At 48.8% G+C, this 26444-nt stretch overlaps 1 protein-coding gene across 4 annotated transcripts in view; it reads right to left on the minus strand.

Moving 5' to 3' along the window:
• The window catches only part of KCNQ4 (potassium voltage-gated channel subfamily Q member 4), a 111343-nt gene that overhangs the window by 27562 nt on the left and 57337 nt on the right, over window positions 1-26444 (minus strand). For 3 of the 4 annotated variants that reach the window (XM_053268855.1, XM_053268854.1, XM_053268853.1), the window contains exons 2-7: window positions 13924-14014; window positions 7837-7963; window positions 5733-5908; window positions 2974-3099; window positions 1758-1868; window positions 967-1062 (exon numbers count right to left, since the gene is read on the minus strand). In XM_053268855.1, coding sequence (XP_053124830.1) covers window positions 967-1062; window positions 1758-1868; window positions 2974-3099; window positions 5733-5908; window positions 7837-7963; window positions 13924-14014 — 727 coding nt within the window. Of the gene's footprint in view, window positions 1-966; window positions 1063-1757; window positions 1869-2973; window positions 3100-5732; window positions 5909-7836; window positions 7964-13923; window positions 14015-24371; window positions 24444-24631; window positions 24763-26444 lie in introns of those variants that run through there. The other variant, XM_053268856.1, reaches the window with a different exon arrangement.

The following is a 26444-nucleotide window of genomic DNA, read 5'->3' on the forward strand; positions in this document are numbered from 1 at the left end:
TGAAGCCCTGCATCAAAGATCTAGCACCAACTTATTCATTCATTCATTCAATTTCTGTACTGCCCTTCCAGTCACTGGAGGTCCTGTGCTGGGGGTGGAGAGGGCCAGTTATTCTCCCCCTACTAAATAAAGGAGAATCACCACGTTAAAACGTGCCTCTTTGCCCAGTTAGCAGGGGTTCACTCTTATGAAGCTATTTGCTGAGTCTGGCCATTGGTATATCTTGCCCAACGTGGTCTGCACTGACTGGCAGCAGCTCTCCATGGTTTCAAGCAGGGAGAGATTTTTCTCCCAGCCCTGCTCTCAGAGAACATTTAGTGAGAGATGCCAGGAACTGAACCTGAGGCCTTCGGTATGCAAAACACATGATTTGCCACTCAGGCGTGGTTCCTCTCTTGTGCCAAGAAAAATCAATCAGTTCTGGGCCCTCTGTAAGATATACATGTTTGCACAGTTTCTCTTATTGGGCATAATTTATTCTCATATTGTTTGACATGAGGAGGCTCCATCATCCACTGGGAAACAAAAAGTTGGGCAGTTTTTGCCTTGGCTCCCAACACATCAGTGGGTACTGCCTCTGTTCAACCATAAGGACTAGCAACTTGGTCTCTTTGAAAAACGAAAACCCAATGAAACCCCAGCCAGCTAAAGGCGCAGTGGGGAAGCAACCTGCCTAGAGAGCAGGAGGCTGTTGGTTCGAATCCCCACTGGTGTGTTCCCAGAATATGGGAAACTCCTATATTGGGCAGCAGCGATACAGGAAAGATGCTGAAAGGCATCATCTCATACTGTGCAGGAGGAGGCAATGGTCAACCCCTCCTGTATTCTACCAAAGACAACCACAGGGCTCTGTGGTCACCAGGAGTCGACACCGACTCGATGTCACGACTTTCCCTTTCCCTTAATGAAACCCCAGGATATGTTCAGCCCTAGGCAAGGAGGTCTTTGGGCCAAACCATCTCCCACCTGGATCAAGTTGGCTGCCGGCGTCCTTCTCTTCTCAAAATGCTTCTGCCGATGCTGCTCTTGGACTTTCAGAGCAAACCCTGAGCCCAGAATCCCCTGGAAAAGAGAAAACATCATCATCATCATCATCATCATCATCATCATCATCATCATCTATTCGATTTCTATACCGCCCTTCCAAAAATGGCTCAGGGCGGTTTACACAGAGAAATAATAAACAAATAAGATGGCTCCCTGTCCCCAAAGGGCTCACAATCTAAAAAGAAACATGAGATAGACACCAGCAACAGTCACTGGAGGGATGCTGTGCTGGGGCTGGATGGGGCCAGTTACTCTCCCCCTGCTCAATAAAGAAAATCACCACGGTAAAAGGTGCCTCTTTGCCCAGTTAGCAGGGGCATTCTAAGCATGAGCTCCAAGGTGCTCTTAATTCCAAGGATGTCTCTATTCCCTGAGACAGAAAACCAGAGCAGTGGGGCGGAAGACACAATCGCACGCCCTCTCTGAGCCTGATGTCTCAAAGACACAGACACAGGCAAAGAAGAACCAAGTTTCCCCCCTCGGGATTCTGGTGATTTGTCTGGTCCCCCTGGAGGCATGCCCATCGCCAGGGGGAGCTACGGTGGGCCTGCCCCCCTAAATGTCCCCCCCCCATTTTAACAAACAGATATTTTTCAAATAACGGAATATTGCTTGCACTTCGGACTTTTGGGGTCAGATGAGCTCCCTGCCCAAATGCTAGGCTGGCTACAGGCAGCCCCGCCGCCCCGGGTCTCATGGGCACGACTCACCGCAGGCAGAGCAAAGAAGGAGATGCCCAGCAGGGCAAAGCAGGCTGCCAGCACCCTGCCCAGCCACGTCTTGGGGGTCTTGTCTCCGTAGCCAATAGTCGTGAGTGTGATCTGAAGGAGAAGAGGAGAAGAGGCCCCGTGAGGGCCATTTGCTTCCACACACCTTTCCATCTTCTGTTGCAAGCGCTGTACAGGGAAAGCTGCCGCAGACCGAGTCAGATGGTTGGTCCATCTTGCTCAGCATCGTCTGCTCTGACTGGCAGTGGCTCTTCCAGGTTTCAGAGGGGGATCTCTCCCAGCCCCACCTGGAAATGCTGCCAGGGATTAGGTACTTAGAACGGTCTGGGTGCAAGGCAGATGTTCTACCCCCGCGTTACAGCCCCATCCCAGCAGGGAGGGTGCAGGCAGAAGATCCCAGGTTCAATCCCAGGCAGTGCCTCCATGGAGAGCTGGGAAAGATCCCCGAGTCTGAAACCACAGGTTCAATCCCCGACATCTCCAGGTAGGGTTGGGGGGGGGAACCCCGTCTGAACTCTGGAGAGCTGCTGCCAGTCAGTGCTGACAATACTAAGTCAACCTAATCAACTAACTAAAAAGAAAATTATAAACACGTGTTTTTAAAGAGGCTTTTTAATGTTTTATCTGCTGCTTATATCTGGTAAGTCCTCTAGTTTTTATAGTTCTCAGTTTTTCGTTCTTTATCAATAACTTTTAATTTGAAACTTCTTTTTTTTAATTTTAAAAAAAGTCATTTTAAATGTGGTTGCAGCCTGGTCTTTTCACTTTATCCATCTTTTATTTTACATTGTATCTATTGTATTAATGTTGTGTGAGCCACACTGTGCAGCAGTGTGCTGGAGGGGCGGGGTATAAATATTTCAAATACATAAAATAATAAATAAATAGATAGGTAGATAGTCAGACCCAGGCTCCTGCCCCAAGGGGTTTCCAGTACCACCGGTTTCCATTTCTGCACGACATTCCAACTCCCACCACTTCAGTCTCTGTGTCCAAGGCAGCACTGCAGCTCTCAAATCATGCTTGGCCTTTAGAGCATCATCCCCAGATCCTGAAGGCTCCCCTTCCACCTGACAGGTGAAGCATCTCACCCACCAACTGACTCGCACGTCTGCTCACTTTTCCTCTCCTTGCCCTCCCCCGAGAGCAAAGATCCTTGCAATGACCAGGCCAGATCAACGAACGGAGTCAAACTTACTGTGCCCCACCACAGAGAGTCTGCATAGGTGAGGAAATCGGTGTTGGCATCTTTCTCCGCCAGGTAGACGAGAAAGGAGGCAAAGATCAGGACCAGGAACCCAATGTACCAGGCGGTGATCAGCTCCTGCCCAGCATGAGAAAGACCAAAAACAGTGAACTTCCGCAGGGAACACAAAGGCAATCTGGTGCAGAGGAACCCTTGCTCAACCTCATTAAGGAGGTGCAAAAGGTTTGACTAAACCAATTCAAATCAGTTTGACTCGATTCTGCTTGTACAGAATGAGATTCATTCGAATCGATTCAGATTCACCTCAACTTGAATCAAATTTGCACAAATTCGATTTGTGCAAGCAGATTTGAGTCTGTAGGTTTATGTAGGTATTTCAAAAAATTTTTAATTAGATCTGTTTTTATATTTTAGCACAATATTTTAAATGTGTAATTTTTATAGCCCTGTTTTAATTTCCCCCCTATGTGAATTGCCTTGTGATTGTTTTTAATGAAAGGCGGTATATAAATTTAACAATAAATAAATAAATAAATAAATAAATAAATAAATAAATAAATAAATAAAATCAATTAGAATTTGAATTGATTCAAATTTGATTTTAATTCGAATCGATTCAGTCAAATGTTTTGCCACATCCCTAAAGATCATTATTACAACTGCTCACATTATATTGTACCTTTGCTCCACGGAGATTTCACAAGTGAGAACAGGAGCAGAATTGGAAAACAACTGAATTCTCATGTGAGGGTCACAACCGGAACCCCTTCCATGTTATGAGAAGTAGCTCTGTCTTCTGTATGCTGGATCCTTGGATTGCACCATCTCCTCCACTGGCTTCAAAGCCAGGACAGGGTTTGCCCTCTGAGTTAAACTGGCTGACGCCTTGACTAATGGTGCACTTGCAGATGGACACTGCACTTGCACAAGGACGCTGTACAGGAGTTCTGCAATGTCAGGGGTTTGCCCAGATGAGTGATGCACAAGAGTAATGCTGTTGTGCTAGTTTAAGGATGTAGCACAAGACACAGCTCAGTGGAAGAGCCCCTCTTCGCTGGCAGAAGGCCCCTTAGCGGCATCTCCAGGTAGGGCTGGGAGAGACTCCTGCCTGAAACCATGAAGAGCCATTGCCAAGTAGGGATGTGAGAATCGGTTCGAGCTCGAACCCGGTTCGATTTGAACCAGCCCATTTGAGTGGCTGAAGATCAAACTGGACCAGCCCTCCAAAAGGGGGGGCCAGTCAGAGTTCGAGCTGAACTGTGCCAGGTTCGACTGGTTCTAGTGCTTGCAAAGAGGAATCTGGTGAGGATTCCCCTTTACAATCATAGCACTTGTCCCTCAAGACGTTTCCACAGCCCTGCCTCTTCTGAGTCCCAAGGAAGGTCTTCTGCAACATCACAGAGCACCATCCCTCCATCCAGCTCTGCAAGGTTCTTGCACAATCACAGCTTGGTTTGTTCTGCAAGTGCACCATTAGGATTTTGGCCTGTGTCTGATAATACGCTGGTGATGTCCACTATTTTCCAAGTGGGGGCCACTATGGCAAAAAACCCCCCAACAACCTTCAATGTGAGGGCTGTTTCCCACTGCGCTGACCTCTGCAGAGTACTGGACCTTTCTCTAGGAGGAAAGCGCCGAGATGGACTGCACTTCTGAGCCCTCTGTCCATGCCTTGCAAGATGCTGCATGGGCTTAAAGAAGCCCCCCTCCTTTGCCCACACTGGGCAAAGTGAGAATGGTCATCTCTGCATGGACCCTTTCACCAGCTGGTCCCAAGACAGTACATAGCATTCAATATCTAAAAGACCACCATATATCCACACACACCATCCAACAAAAACAGAAAGAATAAATCTGTCAAATCTAACAGCAGCTAAAAATACCCGAAGTCTCTTAACAGACAGGCAAAATAAAAAGGCCACCCTCTACCCAAAAAACTTCTCCGACGCACACTCGCTGCCATTAGAGACTGATGCAACAACCTCCTCCCCAGCTCCCTCCCTGAACTCCAAAGAATGACAATTCTAGAAGCTCACTGGGACAGAAATTTAACCAGACATCTCCGAAAAGCAAGGCTGTGACAAAATGGTGAGTTATCCCAGATGAGAAATAACCAAAAAGGATAAAATAAGGACAGCAACAAATTCCAGAACGATGAGACCCCCAACACTGCAGGCAATTCTCTGGGGCAACTTCTTTTTTTAGTTTCTCCAGAGAACTCCCAAATCCATCCACAGACAATGATTATTCTTTGTGTTCTCTTGAACGTTTGCCTTCAGAGAAGCTGCTCTGTATCTGACCTGTCTGTCATGGCAGCCCCATGTATTGGCAAGGAGAGGGGAAGAGGGTGAACACACAGTTCACGCAGCATACTAGTCAGGCTGCATAGACCTTCTTCACTGCCCCATGTGAACAGCCTTGAGTTGTGGGGAGGGTCGGGGAGAAGGATGCAGGCCAGCCGTCTCCCAGGGAGGATGGGGCATCATCACGATGGACCTTTTCACAGTGGAACCCCCAAACACAGAGGGAACATCATTGCCTTATTCCAGGATAAAGCAGGCGAGTGAAGAGTCCCTGATCTTGCCAGGGGTGGTGACTCCTTCCAGCCTCGAATTAACCCTCCAAAGGTTGTGTTTTTAAAAAATAAAACCAGAGGTTTAAATGAGTCCAAGAGCTGGAAGTGGTCTTCTGCCGTGGCATCCCAAACACAGCCTTCCCGGCCCCTAGGCCATGCATGGGCACAAACTCACCTTGCTGTGAGCATAGACCACCGAGCCCAGGAGCTTCCAAGTGCCACCACGGCGGTCCATACGGACCATGCGCAGGATCTGCAGGAAGCGCATGCTGCGCAGTGCCGAGGTAGCAAAGATGTTCCCCTGGGTGCCGGCGGCAATGACAGCCAGAGAGGCGATGAAGACGATGAAGTCTGAAGGAGAGAGAGGGAGACTATTGTCCAGGGTCAAGGATAAGACCGGCTAAAGGCTTCCGGTGTGCAGCTTGCTTGCTTTCTTTCTTTCTTTCTTTCTTTTCTATGCAACATTCAATATCTAAAAGACCGCCATACACACACATGCACACACACACTTTTCCAGGTGCATATGCAAAGGCTCTGCTTCTTAAGGACCTTCTCAAACTGGGGGTCCCTGGATGCTATAGGACAACAGCTCCCCTCAGCCCCCAGCCACAACAGGAACCCCTGGACTATGGTCGGATGGAGCCAAAGGCCTTTGTGGCAGGGGATGGTGGGAGTCATCGCCCAACACCTTCTGGGCACCAGCTTTGAGAACCCCCTCCACCAACCCCTTCAAGAAGGGTTCAAACTTGAGCCAGAAAAAACACACAGAGGAATTCTGCACTCTTCCTTCAAACACAAAAGAGAGAGAAATGTGTCAGGAAGCGTTGTTTCTGCAAGGAAGGGGCAGCTCTGGGTAACTTTTTTTTCTTTTTAGAGGATGCAATCAAAAACCCTAGTGGCAAAGCAGGTAAGAATGAGGAGCAAGGGCTGCAGTTCTGGGGACCTCCACAAGGTGGCATTCGAGGCCTCCCCTGCTTGGGAGAAACCTGGCACATCAGCAGAAGTTAAAAGCGTGTTTTTGGGTCTCCAAAGGACAAAGCGAGGCTGGAGACAAGGACAACCCAGCTGCCTGTGGGCGGACAGTTGGGTGTCTCCGGCCTCCATGCTCCAGCCCACGTCTCTTTCCTGACGGCAGACAAACGGATGGGGGCCTCGAGTAGGGATGTGCACGAACTGGAACTCAGCCAGTACGGTGGCGGGGAGGGGGTTACCTTTAAGGAGCAGGAAGGGTGTTAATCTCCCCCCGCCCGACATTTCCCCCACTGGTGCTGTCTGTCTCCAAAACCACTTGTGCGAGGCGGCAGCATCCCTCCTTGCCACCCCAGTCACTGTTGGACCAAAAGTGACCGGTGCGCAGTCCGACGCTGAGACACGCCAGCAGTGGTGGGATAAGCACCCTCCCTGCTCCTTAAAGGTAACACGCCCCTCTCCAGTGAACCGGCCCAAACTCCGGACCTCCGAACCGGTTTGTGCACATCCCTAGTCTCTAGTTCCATCATGGAATAACAGATACCAAAAGCGCCCAAGGAACACACTCATAAGAGAAAGTGGTTCAGAGAAGACCCCTAGGTCGAATTGACATGAGGGGGAGTGACTCAGAATCTGCCTGGGCCAAGGGCACCTAGCGAGCTTCACGGCTGAGGGAGGGAGGGCACAACCTTGGGCCTCCTGCAGTCATTGACTACAACTCCCATAATCCTGATTACTGGCCACTGCAGCTGGGGCTGATGGAAACTGTAGTCCCAAAACAGCTAGAGGGCCATGCAGTTCAACCCTCTCATCACCCCGCTGCACTGATCCGCAGCCCTTGAACGGGCCTGGCGGCCTGGCAGTGGTTCTTCTTGTCCTTTTAGAGCAGTAGCAGCCTGTCCTAACGGGCCGGAACTGGGGGAGGCGCCAAAGGAGGTGCAGCTGCCTCTGCTTCCCGGTCGCTCCTCTCTCTCCTGCCCTGCCCAAGAGCCACGATGCCTGCAGGTTAACCGCGCAACTCTACCTGACGAATGGCCAGCCTGCAGGCAGCGTGGCTCTCGGGTAGGGCAGGAGAGGGAGAGAGAAACCACCTAAGTTGCTGCTGGGAAGCAGAGGCAGATGTGCCTTGATCGCACCCCCCCCCCTCCGCCGGGCTCATTAGGACAAGCCCCTGCTGCTTTAGAGGCATTAAGGAAGGATTTGGCTACTGCGCCTTGCGTCTTGCCTGTCCGCCTTTCGCGTCACCCACCAGCCTCTCTTGGCTATATGGCGTCCAACCAGAGTCTTCCCCTCCCTCCTTGGACAGGTACCTATGACACAGAAAGGTTTCCGGGCGAATCGGAAGCGTCCCCGCCAGCCTCGGTAGCGGCAACAGCAGCCGGCCGACCAGACCCGGATGATGTATTCCATTCCGAAAACCACAATCATGACGAATTCCTACAAGGATTGGAGAGGGAAAGAAAACGGCACGTGAGGAGGAGGGCCGCGCTTCGGACCACCCCAAGATGTCACAGAGGCAGCGATCCAAGTGGAGCAGGGGAATGCAAGCAGCTTGGAATTCCGTCTCCCTCGCAACACTAGAACCTGGGAGGGACTAGCGACAGTCCCCTAAGGAAATCTGTAGCTTCTGGATGACAGAAAGTAGACAATCCTTCAGGCAAAAGGCAACTGATCTGCAGAACTCACTGCCACAAGATCTGGTGATGCCTGCTAATTTGGATCATGTTAATAAAGGATTAGACATATTAATGGAGGATAGAATTTGTCGGTGGTTAGTAGCTAGGACAGCTAAATAATACTAACTCCACATGCAGAGGCGCTGTCCTCTCCAGATAACAGCATGGGAACAGCACATGTGCGCTTCCCAAAGACATCTGGCTGGTGGCCAGTGGGATAGAGGGTGCTGGCCAAGACAGACGTTTGGTCAAACTGAACAAGGCAAATGTCTTGGGCATATCCATATGGAGAGGAAAGGAGAGGTATAAATTTTTATATCAATAATTTTTTTTTAAAAAGCAAATATATCCTTCCTTATGTTCTCATCGAACACTCCTATTAAATGTCTGCATACAAGGTTGCCTCTTTCCCCCGCTTCCGCAGTCTCTTCCAGAGCCCGACCGGGCCACCTCGACAAGCCCCCGTGGACCCTGCAAGCGGAAACGAGACCTCGCAAAGGGCAGGGGGTAGGGGCACAGGGACGTGTTTGCTATATATAAGTGTCCTCATTACAAATTGTTACTCCCTCTCCAAGCAAAGGCTGGACCTCCGATAGCAAAGGATCTCTTTGGAGGAGGGAAATGGAGCTTGGTTGTTACTGTGAATTCACTTCCAAACAGATGTTTTCGGGGGCTCTGCATGAAAACCCTGCGAGAGCCTACAGCTCACCTGGGTGCCCAGTGCAGGAACACCGCTCAGGTGCCTGCCCCATAGGGCCGACTTCTCTAGAAACCACCTACACATTGTCAAGCTATCTGCTAAAATGGGTAGCCACTTGTCAGCAGAGCCTCCAGGAATTGGTTCGAGTTCCTAGGAGGCCATGGAGAAGACCGTGCACATGAACTGCTCAAGGGGAGTGTGTCAGCAACAGACACATTGCAGATCCAGCAAGAGAAGCAAAATGTCGATTTGGCTGAGAGGAAACCTTCCTGGGGAGAGGATACCCTACTGCAGGCTGATCTAGGTACCTTGGACAGCTCCATGGGGGGAAAAGGAGCTCAGGACCTTGGATAGTTCCAGGGAGGTAAGCAAGAGAGCTGGATACAGTTAGGATGAGATGGATGTTGCTCCAGCAGAGTGCCGGGTTTTTTTACAGCCACTGTCCAGGTAGAGTGGATTGGCCCCATCCCTTCCCCTGGGAAAGGCTCTGGTATTTAAAAGGGCCCTTGACCAATTTTCTAAGTACTGACCTGGGCAGTGCTGGGGGACCTCTACTTGGACTTGAGGGACTCTTCCAAGTCAGAAAATGAAGGTAGGGCCTTGTTCTCAAGTTATGGTAAGGTAGATGCTGGGGGGGGGGGGGGTGATCCTACTGACATGGGGTCACCCAGGGTCTAAATCATAGGGTCTTCCCACCCTATCTAATTCCTTCACCTTTCACCTCATTTCCAAAGGGGGGGGATCCTGGATCTAGGGTCATGATACAGAGGCGCTCTATGACATGGGCAAAAGGCAGGGGCAGGGAGACAGAGGGCTGGGACATTCAATGGGTAGAAGATCCAGGAGGTCAGGGGCCAAAAGTCTGAGAGATCAGAAGTCAGGGGGGGCTGAAGAAAGGGGGGGATAGACTAAGAAATGGGTCAAGAGAAGGGATTAAAGCAAGAGAGTAGAAGAGGGGGTTGCAGAAGAGCTGAGAGGAGGAGAGAACAACAGAAGAGCAGATGGAGATAAACCTCACATAGGGCCGAGGGATGGAAGTGGGCAGAGGAACATACGAAGCTGCCTTATACCGAGTCAGACCCTTGGTCCATCTAGCTCAGGACTGTCTACACTGACTAGCAGCAGTTCTCCAAGGTTTCAGGAAGGAGTCTTTCCCAACCCTACCAGGCAATATAGCCAAGGATTGAACCTGGGACCATCTGCATGCAGGCATGCATATAGATGCTCAACCAGTGAGCTATGGCCCCATCCCCGGAGGCAGTGGTTCTTAATGTGGGGGCGGGGGGCAGATGTTGCTGAACTCCAACATCCCCAGCCAAAATAAATTGTGGCTGGGGAGCCTGCGAGTTGTAGTTCAGCAACATGCTCGGGGGGACCCCACAATAAGCAACACTGCCCTAGGGGGAATATCTCACAGCGCTCCCGAGCAGTCACCCATACAAATGCAAACCATGGCAGACCCTGCTTAGCAAAGGGCACAATTCGTGCTCGCTACCACAGGACCCGCTCTCCTCCATCAGTGGAAGCTTTGGAGGCACAAGGGCCAAAGGCGACGGAAAAGTCAAGAAGAAGTTCCACGTGAACCGGGCCCAACAAATTCCCCTCAGGAGGATTGGCCTGGATTTGGAACAGTCGCTATTCGGTTATAATACCCTCTTTTGCTTAATTCTCGCTTTGTAAATTGCTTCGAGAGCTCCGGATGGGATGGACGCGCAGAGGAGAAATGCTGCCAACAGAGCAAGCTTCAAAACAACCTGACCGTTCAGGTCTGAAGAAGCCAGCTCACCTCTGGCTGGGAGTCCCACGTCACGAAGCCCAAAGGAACCAGGCTCTGAGCACCTGCTCACTTCTCCTCTGACCATCGCAGTCCCAGCCCAAGATGCCCTTCCGTCCCCTTGGCTGGCAGATCTCTTTAGTGCTGGCAATAAATATTTGGTATCCTGGCTTGGACCGCCCCACTCGACCCCTGGTCAACTTCAGGAGGGACACACACACCCCGCACACACACACACACACAGCACAGAAAACTGGGGCATGGATGACCCTCCTGGAGGCCCCTCCCCTTCTCTCACTTGACCAGGGAGTCAGCGCAATGTTCTGCCCCGGAGCCCGTCCCAACGGCCCTTTCCTGTCCCTTCCCGCACCCTCTGAGCACGAGTCAATGAGGGCATCTTTTCCCGCAGCGTCAGCTTTGTCCTGCCTGGTCGCCTCCTTTCCCCCCCTTTTCTTTCTTCCTCTTTCTTTCTTTCTTTTCTTTTTTTGCACAAACCGGACCCTATTTTGCTTACTAGAGGGAAAGTCACACGGACCTTCCTAATTTAGTCTCCATCTCAGTCGGAAGAAATCCAGTGTCAGCCATTTCTGACAGTTTGGGGGAAAGTTACTTTTTTAAAAAAAGATTGTTGCTTCCCCCTGCCTCTGGTTTTGTCCTCTCCATGCCTTTTCCCTTGTCACCATTTGCTTCTTCCACACAGGAAGACCAAGCTTGCTCCAGAAGCAACAGAAACCCCAAGAACATAAGCCTTGTGGATCAGACCATAAGATCTTTCTGACCCAGCATTCTGTTTCCAACAGGGGACAGCCAGATACCACTGTTCCCTCTAAGGCATGCGCAAGTGCGCACTCTCACAAGTTTTCTGATGTCCACTCAGTTCATTTTAGATCCTGCTCAGGTTGAACTGGGAAGGCCCTACTCTGAATGCACATGTGTGCACAGTTCCTTGATATTGCCGCCCAGAACAAAACTCATTCTGCACAGAGACGAAAAAAATTAGAGGGACCACTGCCAGATACCTCCAGCAAGAGCACAAGTGAGGCATGTAGGGGGTCAGTCCATCACCACCCACTATTTGACCTCAGCATCTCACATTGGTAGCCTGCCTCTGAACATGGAGGCTCCATTTCGGTGCCACGGTGAACAGCTTTCGACAGATTTATTTATCTGTTATCTACATTTAGATCCTGCTCTTCCTCCAAGGAGCCCAGAGTGGTTGGGTTCATCCTCACAACAACCCTGTGAGGTAGGTCAGGCTGAGAGAGAAGGGACTGGCCCAGAGTCACCCAGTGAGCCTCACGGCTGAATGGGGATTTGAACTCGGGTATCCCCGGTCCTAGACCAACACTCTATCCACTACACCACACCAGCTCTCCTCCAAAAATCCAACCCCCTTTGTAAAGCCAATTAAGCTCTGTGCCCATGGGCAGAGGTATGAGCTCACCTTTTTTTTCTTTCAGGGAGATGGACAAAGAAGGGTCCCTACCCAACCTATCCAACAATCCAACCTTGCTGTGCGCTGAGATAATATCTAGAGACTCCCTACCCCCACCCATTTGAGGCAAGGTGGGCGGCCACTGCAGAGAGAACTTCTTGGTGGTGGCCCCTCATTGGCAGTCCAGAGGGATGACTGGGCTTCCTGGCCACGCCGCCTTCCAAACGTGGCAGACCTGCAGAAGTCCTTTGCAGAGCTAGCTCCACGTTCTCTGGGCCCTTTGGGGGAAACGGCATCCGTCGGTCTGTCCTACTTCCACGTCGCCCTTTGGCATGGGGCCACAGAAAAAAGCAGAGAGTGCCCCTGAGGACATACAAAGTGCTTTGGAATTTCCAAATGGCATTCCCATGGCCACTGGGGAGGAACCAGCACATTTCAGTGGGCATTTCCTGTCGTTCCTTTTAGGACAAGGCTGTAGTCAGAGCATCGGCTTGGCATGCAGAAGGTCCCAGGTTCCATCCCTGGCAGCATCTCCAGGTAGGGCTCTTGCCCGAAACCCTGAAAGGTTGCTGCCAGTCAGTGTAGACAATCCTGCTGGTTCGGGGGGCTCCAGCCTACCCAGCAGCTGCACGCAGCTCAACCGGTAGCTCCTAAATGAGGTAGGAGGGAAAGCCCCCCTACCCAGCAGGAGCCTCGCAGGCAGACAATCACTTTCCCCGCTTCCTACCTTGTTGTTTTTAAGCACACAATCACAAAAAGAGAGTGTGCACAGCTACCCTATAAAATATAGTGTGAACAGTGTTCCCTCTAACAGGGATTGCCAGACGTTGTTGACTACAACTCCCATAATTCTTCATCATCATCATCCCCAAATAAAAGCCATTGCAGCTGGGGATTCTGGGAGTTGTAGTCCACAACATCAGGGAATCCCTGTTAGGGGGAACACTGAGTGTGAACCAGTCAAATTAAAAGCAAGGTGGTCTCACTGGGTCTAAGGCCGCTTCCAATGACTCTCCCCCTCCACCGCGAATGATCCCTGTGAAGGAGCAACGGCAAGTTTGTAGAACTGGAAAAGGTGCAGAAGAGGACAACCAAAATAATCAGGGGCCAGGAACACCTTCCTGATGAGGCTAGGCTACAGCATCTGAGGCTCTTTACCTTGGAAAAGAGGCGACTACAGTGAGACATGATCGAAGTGTATAAAATTATGCATGGAGTGGAGAGGGTGGACAGAGAAATTTTCCTCCCTCTCTCACAACACTAGAACCAAGGGTCACCCTATGAAACTGACGGTTGGGGAATTTAGGACCGACAAGCAGAAATACTTTTTCACACAGCGCATAATTCATCTATGGAATTCCTTCCCATGGGATGTGGTGATGGCCACCAGCTTGGATGCCTTTAAAGGGGGCTTAGACAGATTCATGGTGGACAGGTCTATCAATGGCTACTAGTCTGAAGTCTATGGGCCACCTCCAGCCTCAGAGGCAGGATGCCTCTCAATACCAGTTGCAGGGGAGCAACAGCAGGAGGGAGGGCATGCACAGACCGCTTGCCTGTGGGCTCCCCAGAGGCATCTGGTGGGCCAATGTGTGGAACAGGATGCTGGACTACAGAGGCCTTGGGACTGATCCAGCAGGGCTGTTCTTAGGTTCTTATATAAGTTATGAGGAAAAGGTTTGCTAGCCTGCTTCAGAGAGAAGAGGGAGGCGGGGATTGAGGGAAGGGAGGTGATCTGTCAGGAGGGGAGGGCAAACGGAGGTGGACAGGCAGAAGACGAGAGCCGGGGAGGAAGTCGGGGAGCCCCCTTACCAGGATGAAGAGACACTGATTGGCAAATTTCTGGTGTTCTGGGATGGTTGAAAACACAGACAGGACGAGACAGCTGAAGACCAGGAGAAATCTGGAACAACAAAAGGAGGGGGACACAGGTTAGCATGTGGATACTTCCCCCGGATACTTCCGACACTGGACTGCACTTCTTCGAACCGGATCCACAGGTCAGGGTGCCCTCCCCACTTTCTCCGGTGGCAGCCAAACCTGGGGCATTGCCAACCTGCAGTGCTGCTGACTCCACTGGTTAGGAGTGTACCTCTTCCAGGGTTTTGTATTTGCTTAAAAAAAATTTTTTTTAATTGGTTCAGGGGCTCAAGCATGGCTGGAAGACATGCCGTGGGCTATTTCTATCCCACTACGATGAGTATTTCTATCAGGCTTTTCAACAGAAGTTCTCAAAGTGGTACAGAGACAATTGTCCCAACAGGCCTCACAATCCAAAAAGGAAACACAAAGCTACACACCAGCAACAACTGCTGGAGGGATGCTGTGCTGGGGCTGGAGAGGGCCAGGTGCTCTCCCCCTGCTCAATACAAGGGACCCACCATTCCAAAAGGGGCATCTTGCTCAGCTAGCAGGGGTTATCTTGTGCTTGACTTGTTCAACAATGGTTGAATTCTGTCCAAAGGCAAGTGGACAGTAGGGTTTCCTGAACCTTGAAGGCAGAATGGACACCTCCAGAGACTTATAAAAGATAAAGTTGTGCCATTGAGTCCATGTCGACTCCTGGCGAAACAGAGCCATATAGCTAGCTTTTTTAAAAAAACCAATTATATCCAGAGCTCAAGAAATCCACTCATCTACTCATCTGTGACGAGTGAAAATGATGCTCGACGAGTGAAAAAAATCCTGACAAGTAACGTACTAATATAGCTCAAGGAACCGACAGACGTTTGGGGTAACATACAAATTTGAAAAACAAACCATGTGATGTGCAAAATATGTTGTCTGGCTGGTTAACTGAACTAACATTTCTTGACCCCATATTTATATCCCATATTTCTTCAATAGCTTGCTTGGGAGGAAAGGGAGGCCAGCTTAGGCCCCTTCTTTGGACTGGGGCCGGCCTGAGCTTACCCCAAATTGAGCCAAAAGGCACCCTTTAAAGTGTCAATTCTCTTATATTTAGCAGAGGGAGAGCAAGGGGCCTTATCCAGCCCCAGCACAGCATCCCTCCAGTGACTGTTGCTGGAGTCTCCCTTTCGGGATCGGGAACCATCATCTTTATTATTTGTTTTTCTTTGTAAACGGCTTTGAGAACTTTTGTTGAAGAGGTTTCATTTCAGATTGGAGACATCCTTGGGGCAGAGAATCATCTTCTCATTGCTTTTGCTCATCGAATTTAATTTTAATTTTTTATATATATATATATATATATATATATATATATATATATATATTTGCTGCAAAGTAGTGTGGGCAGATGCTCAAGGAATAATAAATGACTGCCCCCCCCGCCGCCAGGCAAAGTTGGATTTGTTAAGGTGCCCCCACTCACTGGCCAAGAAAGTGAGCATCTTCTACAAATGGCAGTTCTCTCTCTATAATTGGAAGAGAGCAACTGGCCCTATCCAGCCCATCACAACATCCCTCCAGTGGCTGTTGCTGGTGTCTCCCTTGGGTTTCTTTTTAGATTCTAAGCCCCTAGGGGACAGAGCACCATCTTTTTTCTACATCAACTGCTTTGATAACTTTTCTGTTTTTTAAACTGTATATACTTGTGCTGTCAAGTCTATTTCAATTCCTGGCAACAAGAGCCCTGTGGTTGTCTTTGGTAGAATACAGGAGGGGTTGACCATTGCCTCCTCCCACGCAGTATGAGATGATGCCTTTCAGCCTGTTCCTATATTGCTGCTGCCCGATATAGGCGTTTCCCATAGTCTGGGGAACATACCAGTGGGAATTCAAACTGGCAACCTTCTGCTTGTTAGCCAAGCATTTCCCTGCTGCACCACTTAAGGTGATTTTTTAGCAATATATAAATAATAAGCTGTTCCTTTCTAAGCTAGCTTTCAACTTGCAGAAAAAAACAGAACCTTGAGCCATTTGTAATCAAGTAATTCACCTTAAGTGGCGCAGCAGGGAGATGCTTGACTAACAAGAGGAAGGTTGCTGGTTTGAATCCCCACTGGTACTACATTGGGCAGCAGCAATATAGGAAGATGCTGAAAGGCAGCATCTCATACTGCGTGGGAGGAGGCAATGGTCAACCCCTCCTGCATTCTACCAAAGAAAACGACAGGGCTCTGTGGGCGCCAGGAGTCGAAATTGACTTGACGGCACACTCTACCTTTAATTCACTCTAGTGCCTCAAGATGTGACCTCTCCTTATTCCCCATCTAATTCAACTGCACGCACAGATCAGGCCTGAAACATGATGACCACACTGGAGAGGAGAAATTCCTTCCCGCTCACTAGTAAAAATCTCAGCGGTGTCCAACAAAGAGCCTTTCGACATCTGAAACTAGTTTCTCTTTTCTAGGAAGTGAATTGTTAGTATTATTACCGTGTATATCAATGCTGCCCTTTCCAGAGTAATGTAAGCAAAACCCAGAACCTCTCCCATGGAGCTAACAATTGTACACTTAAATTGAAAACACATTCAGCTATTCCAGGTGGTCCCCAGATGCTGTTGGACTGGATGGGGATGCTGAGAGTTGTACTCTAACAACATCTGGGAACCCAAGTTTGAGAATCCTTGGCTTTATTCCCCAGAACATATACCCATCACTAAAGCCTCATCGAGATCGCTTTTATGAAATGCTGTATAGACGATGTGAAGGCAATCCTCATCTTGCACGAAGATCCACAACTCTCCATAAAGTATTAATTTTGTTACAGTAAGTTTGCAATGGAAAGAATTCTGAATGCAGAATTCAGCATTCTGAGATATTCTCTCTCTCTCTCTCTCTCTCTCGTTTCTAGTCCTTATGGCAGTAGTCAGAACTATGAAGAGCTCATTGCCTCATTCTCCTTCATCATGGCTTGCAAAAGCAGCATCAATTATGCAAATACAGGCAGTTATTATGATTAATTTGCATAAATGATCCAGGTTACAGAATTCAGCTTTTCTTGGCACAGAATGAGAACGTACTCACTATACACAATCTAAAGGAGGATAATGTTTTTATTGGGACCAACTTTAGAGACACAAATCCAGATCTTTTCAGGCTCTCCAGGACTCATCAAGCAAGGAGTAAAGAAAAAAGAATTCAGGAAGGGGAAGAAAGGGGCATGCTGGAAGTGCCCCCAAATTCTGCAGTTTGTAGAATCTAAATATTGAAATTGAGGTGCTCAGTTTCAATGTGGATTGGCTTCCAATAGATGCGATTAGGGTTTCCCAGACTGGGGGCTTTGCTGTGGAAGGAAGTGGCTTAATTTAGAAGGAAAGCCAGAGGTTGTTGGTTCGAATCCCCGCTGGTATGTTTTCCAGACTATGGGAAACACCTATATTGGGCAGCAGCGATATAGGGAGATGCTGAAAGGCATCATCTCATACTGCATGGGAGGAGGCAATGGTAAACCCCTCCTGTATTCTACCAAAGACAACCACAGCACTCTGTGGTCGCCAGGAGTCGACACCAACTTGATGGCACGTTTTACTTTATAAGCATGTACATGTGTAAATAAGCATAAATCGGAGTAGATCAGGGCCATCCACACTGCTGGTTTTTATTATGGTTCATTATGTTCCATTTCTAGCCACCTAATGGCGTACACAGTGGGGAAATCTTGCTTAGCGAGCAAGAGTTTGCCGGTTCGAATCCCCGCTGGTATGTTTCCCACACTATGGGAAACTCCTATATCAGGTAGCAGCGATATAGGAAGATGCTGAAAGGCATCATCTCATACTGCACGGTATATGGCAATGGCAAACCCCTCCTGCATTCTACCAAAGACAACCACAGGGCTCTGCGGTTGCCAGGAGTCAAAATCGACTTGACGACACATTCTACCTTTACCTTATTCCTCAATTTATTCTTTCTCCAGATGGCTCCACAAATGTGCCAGAGTATCACACACAACTGTTTTCAAAGCTCCCCCAAACAGAAACTTTTCAAAGACACATATGTTATGCATGAAGGGCCAATCATTGTGGAAAAGGCTGAATCATGCCACTGGGTTTATGAATGGCAGCTTGCTGTTGCTTTATCGCAGCCACTGTAAATCCTGCCCCCTTGTCTGTATTGCCCCCAACCCTAATCATAGCGAAGTCGGAGTAAATCGCCCTTTGGAAAGCTTCCAGGACAAGCAAGGAGTAAAGAAAAAAGGAAGGGGAAGAAAGGGGTACACAAGAGGCACCCCGACATTTTGCAGAACATAGACTCTAAACATGGAAAATAAATGACTGGCTTTCAATAGGTGTGACATGGTTTCACGGTACCCCAAGGCCTGCTGAGACAGGGACGTGCACTCTGTCTCCTTAAAAACTCAGGAATTATTCAGTAATCATAATCACAATATAAAATTTTGTCAGGAGAGGAGAGCTGGTCTTGTGGTAGCCAACATGACTTGTCCCCTTAGCTAAGCAGGGTCTGCCCTGGTTGCATATGAATGGGAGATTTGATGTGTGAGCAGCACTGTCAGAGATTCCCCTCAGGGGATGGAGCCACTCTAGGAAGAACATCTAGGTTCCAAATCCCACCCCCTGGTGGCATCTCCAAGATAGGGCTGAGAGAGATTCCTACCTGCAACCTCGGAGAAGCTGCTGCCAGTCTGGGAAGACAATACTGAGCTAGAAAGACCAATGGTCTGACTCAGTATATGGCAGCTTCCTATGGTGCTATGCATGTTCCTATGTTAGCTGCCCTATAACAAATTGTTCTCTGGGAGACTCACACTACGGGTTAAAAAAAACAACCCACAAATAAACAAGACAAATGAATTACAATAGAAAATTCAGAATACAATATAAAACATCTTTAAAACTTAAAAAAAAAAATAGCCTGAGTGAACAGAAAGGTCTTTTACCTGGACGCTTTCCAGATTACTTGCTCGAAAGCGGCAAAATGCTTCAGTTCAGGCAAATCTCATTCAAAATGTAAATAGCAAAGCGCCCAGCAGGGGGAGCAGTCTCAAGAAAACTAACAACTGGAAAATACAGCAACCCTTTTACACCGGACATACAACATTATAGCAATAAATCACAATGATTCAATCCAAAACAAGGCATCCGAAATGCGAACGGCACCCTGCTGACAGCGTTGGAGCTGCAGTGTCACAACACAGGAAGTGTGGAAGCACACATGGCAAATACGTCGTGACCCTGTTGCAGAGTCTAATCTGGAAAGCACCCTGGAGGTTGAAAGAACAAAGTGACCACATCAGGCAAGCCTCCCTGGGGAGGCTATTCCATGGACAGGGGGCCACCGCTGAAAAGGCCCTCCAGGACAGTCCTGGGTTTATAAAAGGTCTCTGGTCTCTGTCTCTGGTCATGTCTCTGGTCTCATGAGGCAGGTGTTAGGCAAAACACACCAGATTCATCCAAGATGGAGGAAGAAAATGAAACATGGCTGGAAGTCAATAGAAGCCAAACTAAGCGGCATTCCCAAATTAGGTAGTACTCAAGGATTCCTTTCCTCGGTGGCTAATTACAGTATTATTCAAAAAAAAAACAACCCAGACTTGTAGGTAGATTGGTTGGCCCATTATACACACACAAACTCCTTGTCCCCAAAGGGCTCACAATCTAAAAAAGAATCCTAAGAGAGATGCCAGCAACGGCCACTGGAGGAATGCTGTGCTGGGGATGGATAGGGCCAGTTGCTCCCCCCTGCTAAATACAAGAGAACTGCCACTCCAAAAGGTGCTTCTTGCTCAGCTAGCAGGGGAGTTGTAGTCAACAACGTCTGGGGAGCTTCCGGTTGACTAGCCCCGAGTTAGACAGGCCTTGGGTCTGATCCAGCAGCTCTCTTCTGAACATCTGGCCCCCTTTCAAACCCCACTCCTGGGGAGCGAGGAAACATCCTCATCATCATTCTCCTCCCACCTAAGGGACTGAAAGCCAAGCCAAGCTGTTCTTTTACACGTTTTCCTCTCCCCCAAACAGCAACCCGGGAAATTGCTGATCTCAAACAAGCAAAGAGAGAGAGGGCGGGAGGGAGGGAGGGAGGGATTGACTGTAATATTCCGAGGGCTGTGTAGAATGGTCGGAGTTGAGCCAGAATTGCAAATATTTAATTACCCCCCTGCCCCCCCCCAAAAAAACGCACCCAGAAAAGAAAGACTTGGTGGACTTTCTCCAGGGACCGGAGCGAGAAAGCATTTGCACTGTGGCAAAGTGCTTCTTGTTCCATTACTAACCAGCACAGGCAGGGACGGCCAGCAAGGCTGGTGGGGAGACAGGGGAATGGGCAGAGGAGTGGGCCTACAAGAGTGGGCCTGCAGGACTGTGGGTCGAGAGCCATGCTCCTTGTACCAGGGGTTCCCAGATATCGATGACTGCAACTCCCATCATCCCCAGTCAAAGGCCACTGCGGCTGGGGATGGTGGGGGTTGTAGTCAACAGCACCTGGGAATCCCTGGTAAAGGGAGCGCCAGTCTAGGGGCCTCTCCCACCAGAACCAATCCTGCCTCGCTAGTTGACAGTAGTGCAAGGCTCGGACTTTAGGGGGTGCTGCTAAGTAACTCTGGACTTCCTTAGAGCAGGGTTCAAATCCCCATTCAGCCCTGGAAACTCGCTGGGTGACTCTGGGCCAATCACTTCTCTCTCTCAGCCTAGCCTACCTCACAGGATGGTTGTGAGGCTAAACACAACCACGTTCACCGCTCTGGGCTCCTCAGAGGAAAAGCGGGATAGAAGTGTAAAAATAAGTGACGATCAATATTGTCCACATTTACTGGCTCTCCAGGGTTCCATCCAGGAGTCTTTCCCAGCCCTTTCCTACAAGATACTGGGAGGAATTGAATCCAGGACCTTCTGCATACCAAGCAGATGCTCTACCCCTGAGCGAGGGCCCCATTCCCAAGGAGAGCAGTGAAGAGCACAGGTCTGGAAAACACGCCCTAGAAGGAAAGGCTGAAGGAACTGAGCATCTTTAGCCTGCAGAAGAGCATATGAAGCTCCCACTTACTGAGTCAGATCCTTGGTCCATCTGCTCAGCATTGCCTACTCTGACTGGCAGCAGCTTCTCCAAGGTTTCAGGCAGGTGTCTTTCCCAGCCCTACCTGGAGATGCTGCCAGGGATTGAACCGGGGACCCAGGGGTGTAGCTAGATTTGAGCAGATGGGCTGGAAAAAAACCCACCCCCCCTCAGCTCCACCCCTCCCTATTTTCTTCATTATCTCCCTCACTCCAAGGGGCTGCCCCCCCGGGCCCCATCTCCCCTAGCTACGCCCCTGCTGGGACCTTCTGCATGCAAAGCAGACACCCAACGACCCTATTCCTTTAGCACTGAGATAAGACTTTCGAGTATTCAAAGCACATTAGCTCACCCCCCCCCTTTTTTTGGCACCCGAAGTAATCCTAAAACTTCTGACATATTGGAGACCTCTCACATTGGGTTGGAAAGACAGAACTCGAGTATGGAAAAGCAGGTCCCGGAGAAAGCATTTGACACTCGCACCATGCCGAGTCCCAGGAGCAGGCGCCTGTAATGCAAAACCCACCGGATCTCAATAGTGCCGATGCAGGTGGTTTCTAAAACTGAATGAATGGAAAGAGAGAAGGGAGAGATCAGGGCACGATCTGTCAGCCAAAGAGACTGATGCTGCACTCCCTTCCCGTGAAGGAGGGATCCGGGGCTTGCAGGGTCTCTGGTCTGCCTAGAAGGAGAGAGTGGGCTAGTTCCGAAGTTAGCCCATGGGCCAGCTAGGGTGGCTGGCAAAACCAGCGGGGACGAAGGTTTGCTGTGATCGCCAGTATTGGCTCATCCGAACAAGCCACAGGGACACCCAAGGAGGCAACTTGGGTGGCTTCTCAATCTCCTGCTCTGCACTGCACTGCCTGCAGGCTGGCTTTCATCAGGTAGAGCTGTGCGGTTAACCTGACAAATGGCCAGCCTGCAGGCAGCGCGGGAGAGAGAGGAGCATCCAAACTGCCTCCTTGGGTGCCCCCTTGGTTGAATGCTGAATATCAATGCCCATGGAGTTTTTCACACCTGGCTTTTAGTTCGCATCTCCCCTGGAATGGAGGGTGTGTGTTCACAGATCGGCCAAATTTACCCTGAAGTCCCTGCGAGCTTTCGGAGAGCACTTTGCACACAATTTGGGTTTTTTTTTAAATTGCATGTTGAGAGTGTCGCCTAATTTATATCCGAGGGCAAAAAAAAAATCAATTATTTATGTCGGTTCATTGGGGCAACTTCAAACTCGCAGTAAAGCCTTCTGTCTGGGAAAGCTCCATGCAAACCAGGTAGTATTGAAACAACACAACGGCTCATGTATTGTTAAACTGTAATCTTTACAAAGACATTGGGGGTCATTATTTGCTGCGATTTTTAAAAGACTTTCCAATACGGTCAGAAAACTTTTATGTAAATTCCCTTTTATCAGATCTGAATGATATGATATCCCTAAATGTCGCCAAGTTCAGCTTAATAGCAAGCAAAGTCCAAGAAAAGATATGTTTTACCAAGGTGGTTTCCAGACAGTGAGTTTTACACCACAAAAAGTGGTGTAAACTGTGACGTTTTGTGGTGCCGATTTAAAACTGCAGTTGAAATCCATTGCCTCCTACAATGGGCAATTACAGCTATTTTTATTTTTGCATTGCAGATGCGATGTTATAGGGCTACAACGCAGCAATTAAACGCGAAAGAAAGCATCAGAAATGTGAATGGCACCTTGCTGACAACGTAGGGACTAAAATGCCAAGACACAGGCAGTCTGGAAGGACACGTAAGGGATACGTCGTGACACTGTTGTAGTGTGCAATCTGGAAATTGCCCTGAATAGATATAGAATGAAATGGGAGTGGGTTCTAATCTGCTGCAAATGCTATTTTGTTCACAATGTTGTTTGTTGATTGGTATACAAGGACAATATTGATTAACATTTGTTTTGTTATGATTCTGATCAGCGATCGAAAAAAAGATTCATTCATAACAAGCTAAGGGGCCACCCAAGGAGAGCTCCTCTCTCTCCGGCCCTCCCCAGGAGCCGTGCTGCCTGTAGGCTGACCTTCATCAGGTAGAGCTGTGTGGTTAACAGCACATCTCTACCTGATGAATAGCAGCCTGCAGGCAGCGCAGGAGGAAGAGGAGCAGTCTAAGCAGCATCCTTTGGTCCCCCCTCCCAGGTCATTCGGATGAGCTGCTACTGCACACCCCTAGAGATGGAAAAGAGATGGTAGTATTAGAAGACTAAGTTTTTAAAACACAAAAACGACTATACAGTGTTATTGATGTCAAGAGGATTGGAAATTAAAACGGGCAGGAATGTCCTCTAAGACAGAGTGCAACAATTTGTTTGTCGTGACCCTGACCTTTGCTCTGTGCAAAAATGACCACAGTTGTGCCCTACTCATTTGGGGTTTGAGATAAAGAAGGGGTGATAACACAGAGAAAACTGCAAATGCTACAATGCTATCTCCCATCTCCAGGGGCGTTAGATGTTGTCAAAAATCACTCTGAGCATTCTTCCCCTGACATGGAGCCAATGACCAAAATCTGTGGGCCTGTCATATGCTAATGGACCCAAACAGAACGCACCACCAGTGTTCCCTCTAACAGGGATTCCCAGATGTTGTTGACTACAACTCCCAGCATCTCCAGCTGCAATGGCATTTGGCTGGGGATTATGGGAGTTGTAGTCAACAACGTCTGGGAATCCCTGTTAGAGGGAACACTGCGCACCACCATATAATAACCTAAAAACTTCATTGTTTTATTGGCTGCTTCTTACTGCATCTTAAGCAGACAGGATGCTAGAAGTGCATACAAGTGCCTGTACACACGTACATGTTTTTGTGCAAATGACGATACATGTACCCAAAGCAAGGGAACTGGGGTACAGACCTTTGAAGTTAAGGATACAGAAAGGACGTGTACTGCTGTACCTCTGTTTACCACAGCCCGATTCAGACATTATGCTGAACAAATGTACAGATGTCTGTACACTTGTACAGGTGTTTGTGTGAATGACTGTACCTGTGTTCATTTTAAAAGTGAACTTGGATACAGGCCCTTCAAATGCATGGCACAGATAGGAAGTGAACCTATGTACCTGTGTTCAGCATAACATGTGAATGACTGTACCTTTGTCCACTGTACACTTGTACAATGAGTGTGAAACATAACGTGTGAATGGGCCTTATAACATGAATAACTGTATCTGCATACAGGTCAGTTCACTGTACACATATTCAGTACAGTGTGTGGATCGGGATTTAGGGTTCTAACCTGAAGCTGCCTCAAGGCCATCTGGGAAAAGGTGGCATACACGTGCTATATGTAAACAATAACTTTGGATCTGGGTCAGGTTACCTGCCACAAGCAGCTGAGCCCGGAGATGGTCCCAACATGGGTAATTGTGGCACTCAGGATTGCTTGTAGAAACTAGATTGGAAAAGAATATTTTCCTGAATTATTTAGAACTAGCTGGGCCAGGCGCAGATCATTTGCGCCTCTATGTTCCACCCCCCATCCACCTGCCCGCCCACCCAGCGCCACTGCCAATTTCCCCCCCATCTGCACCACTGATTTCTTCTCCCGCCTGCCACCATTTTCTTCCTCCGTCCACTCACCCACCGCTGCCGCAACCAATTTCTTTCCCTGTCCACACCGCCATTTTCTCCCCCCAGCTGCTGCCGTTTTCTCCACACACACACCCCGGCTGCCACCATTTTTCTCCCCCCCCCACTGCTGTTCTGTTTCCCGTCTCGCCCGCCTGTCCACCAGTGTCGCCGCTTTCCTCTCCCCTTGCCAGAAGCTCGCTCACAAACTCTTGAGAGAGTTGCCACACATGGGATTAGCGACGGATACGCCTTAGAGAAATATATATATAGAAGATAGGGGAGAATATTTCGGAAAATTATTCTCCCCATTCTGTGAAACACATTGGAGAATATTCTTTTCTAAGTCTAGTAGAAACATCACTAAGACTTCGAAATATTGTTAGGTAGAAAATGCCACCCTTCTGACTCATGAGGAATCACAGGCAGCTTGTTACCTTGATAATTACCAAATCTGAGCAGTGGAAGTCTCCGTGTACAATAGGAACTCTGTGTGAAAGAACCATCTCTCTCACAAAAGCAGCTATAACCTCTATAAAGAGGGAGGGAGGGAGAGGTTTGAACGAAGCTATTTCAGATCTCCCCTTTCTTTCCCCCTTTTTACTCAGGCGTCCTTAAAACAAAGAGAGGCTTTGGCACAATTAGTGAAGAAAAGAATAAAAAGCAAAACAAAGATTGCTGAAGACAAAGGAATAGGATGTGTGCTGAAATATTTTTCCCCTGATCCAGCAATTCTAAATATGGAACATGGAAAGACTGGGCTACAGGCTGCATATTATAACTGCATGCAAAGACCATCCATCTCCCAGGGCAGCGTTCTGGCCCCAGGACCCAGAGGCAACAGAACTAGGTACATGCGTCCTACGTGACCAGTTGGCACCACTTGCTTTAAGAAAGAAAAGCAAGGGGGTGAGGACAAACACACTGCCCGCTCAAAGTCAATCTAGAAGTTCCTGGCTACGGAATTTTACAGGTTAATGCAAAACCAAGAGTAAGAACACTGGAGCACGGATTCCCATCCTTAGGTCTCCAGATGTTGTTGGGCAAACACTCCTATCATCCTCCAGCTCCAAAGGCCATTGTGGCCGACGATGATGGGAGTTGTAGTCCAACAGAGCCAGCGTGGTGTAGTGGTTAGAGTCTTGGACTAGGGCTGGGGAGACCTGAGTTCAAATCCCTGTTCAGCCATGAAACTGGCTGGATGACTCTGGGCCAGTCACGAATCTCTCAGCCTAGATGGTGGTTGTGAGGATAAGCATACCATGTACACCGCTCTGGGCTCCTTGGAGAGAGAGTGGGATATAAATGTAAAAATAAATAAATAAAATATAAATCTGAGAACCCAAGGTTGGCAAGCTCTAGTTTAACACACATGTATTTGTCGTATTAATTGAATGGATGATGATGATGATGATGATGATGATGATGATGATGATGATGAATGAATGAATGAGTGTTATCAGTGGCCACACCGTTTTACAGAATAATATGTGAGGAAGGCCATTATAGTGGAGGTGACATGAGTTGTAGTCCAACAACATCTGGAGACCCAAGCATGAGAACCCCGGTATAACTCTCACACATGGAAACACTCAACCATGATGATACCATATACCTAATGGCGCAGCGGGGAAATGACTTGCCTAGTGAGCAAGAGGTTGCTGGTTTAAACCCCCGCTGGTTTACACTTATATGAGGCAGCAGCGATATAGGAAGATGCTGAAAGGCATCATCTCATACTGCATAGGAGATTGCAATGGTCAACCTCTCCTGTATTCTACCAAAGACAACCACAGGGTTCTGTGGGCGCCAGGAGTCGAAATCG

This window comes from Hemicordylus capensis, chromosome 7 (assembly GCF_027244095.1).
Source record: "Hemicordylus capensis ecotype Gifberg chromosome 7, rHemCap1.1.pri, whole genome shotgun sequence".
Lineage (NCBI taxonomy): Eukaryota > Metazoa > Chordata > Lepidosauria > Squamata > Cordylidae > Hemicordylus > Hemicordylus capensis.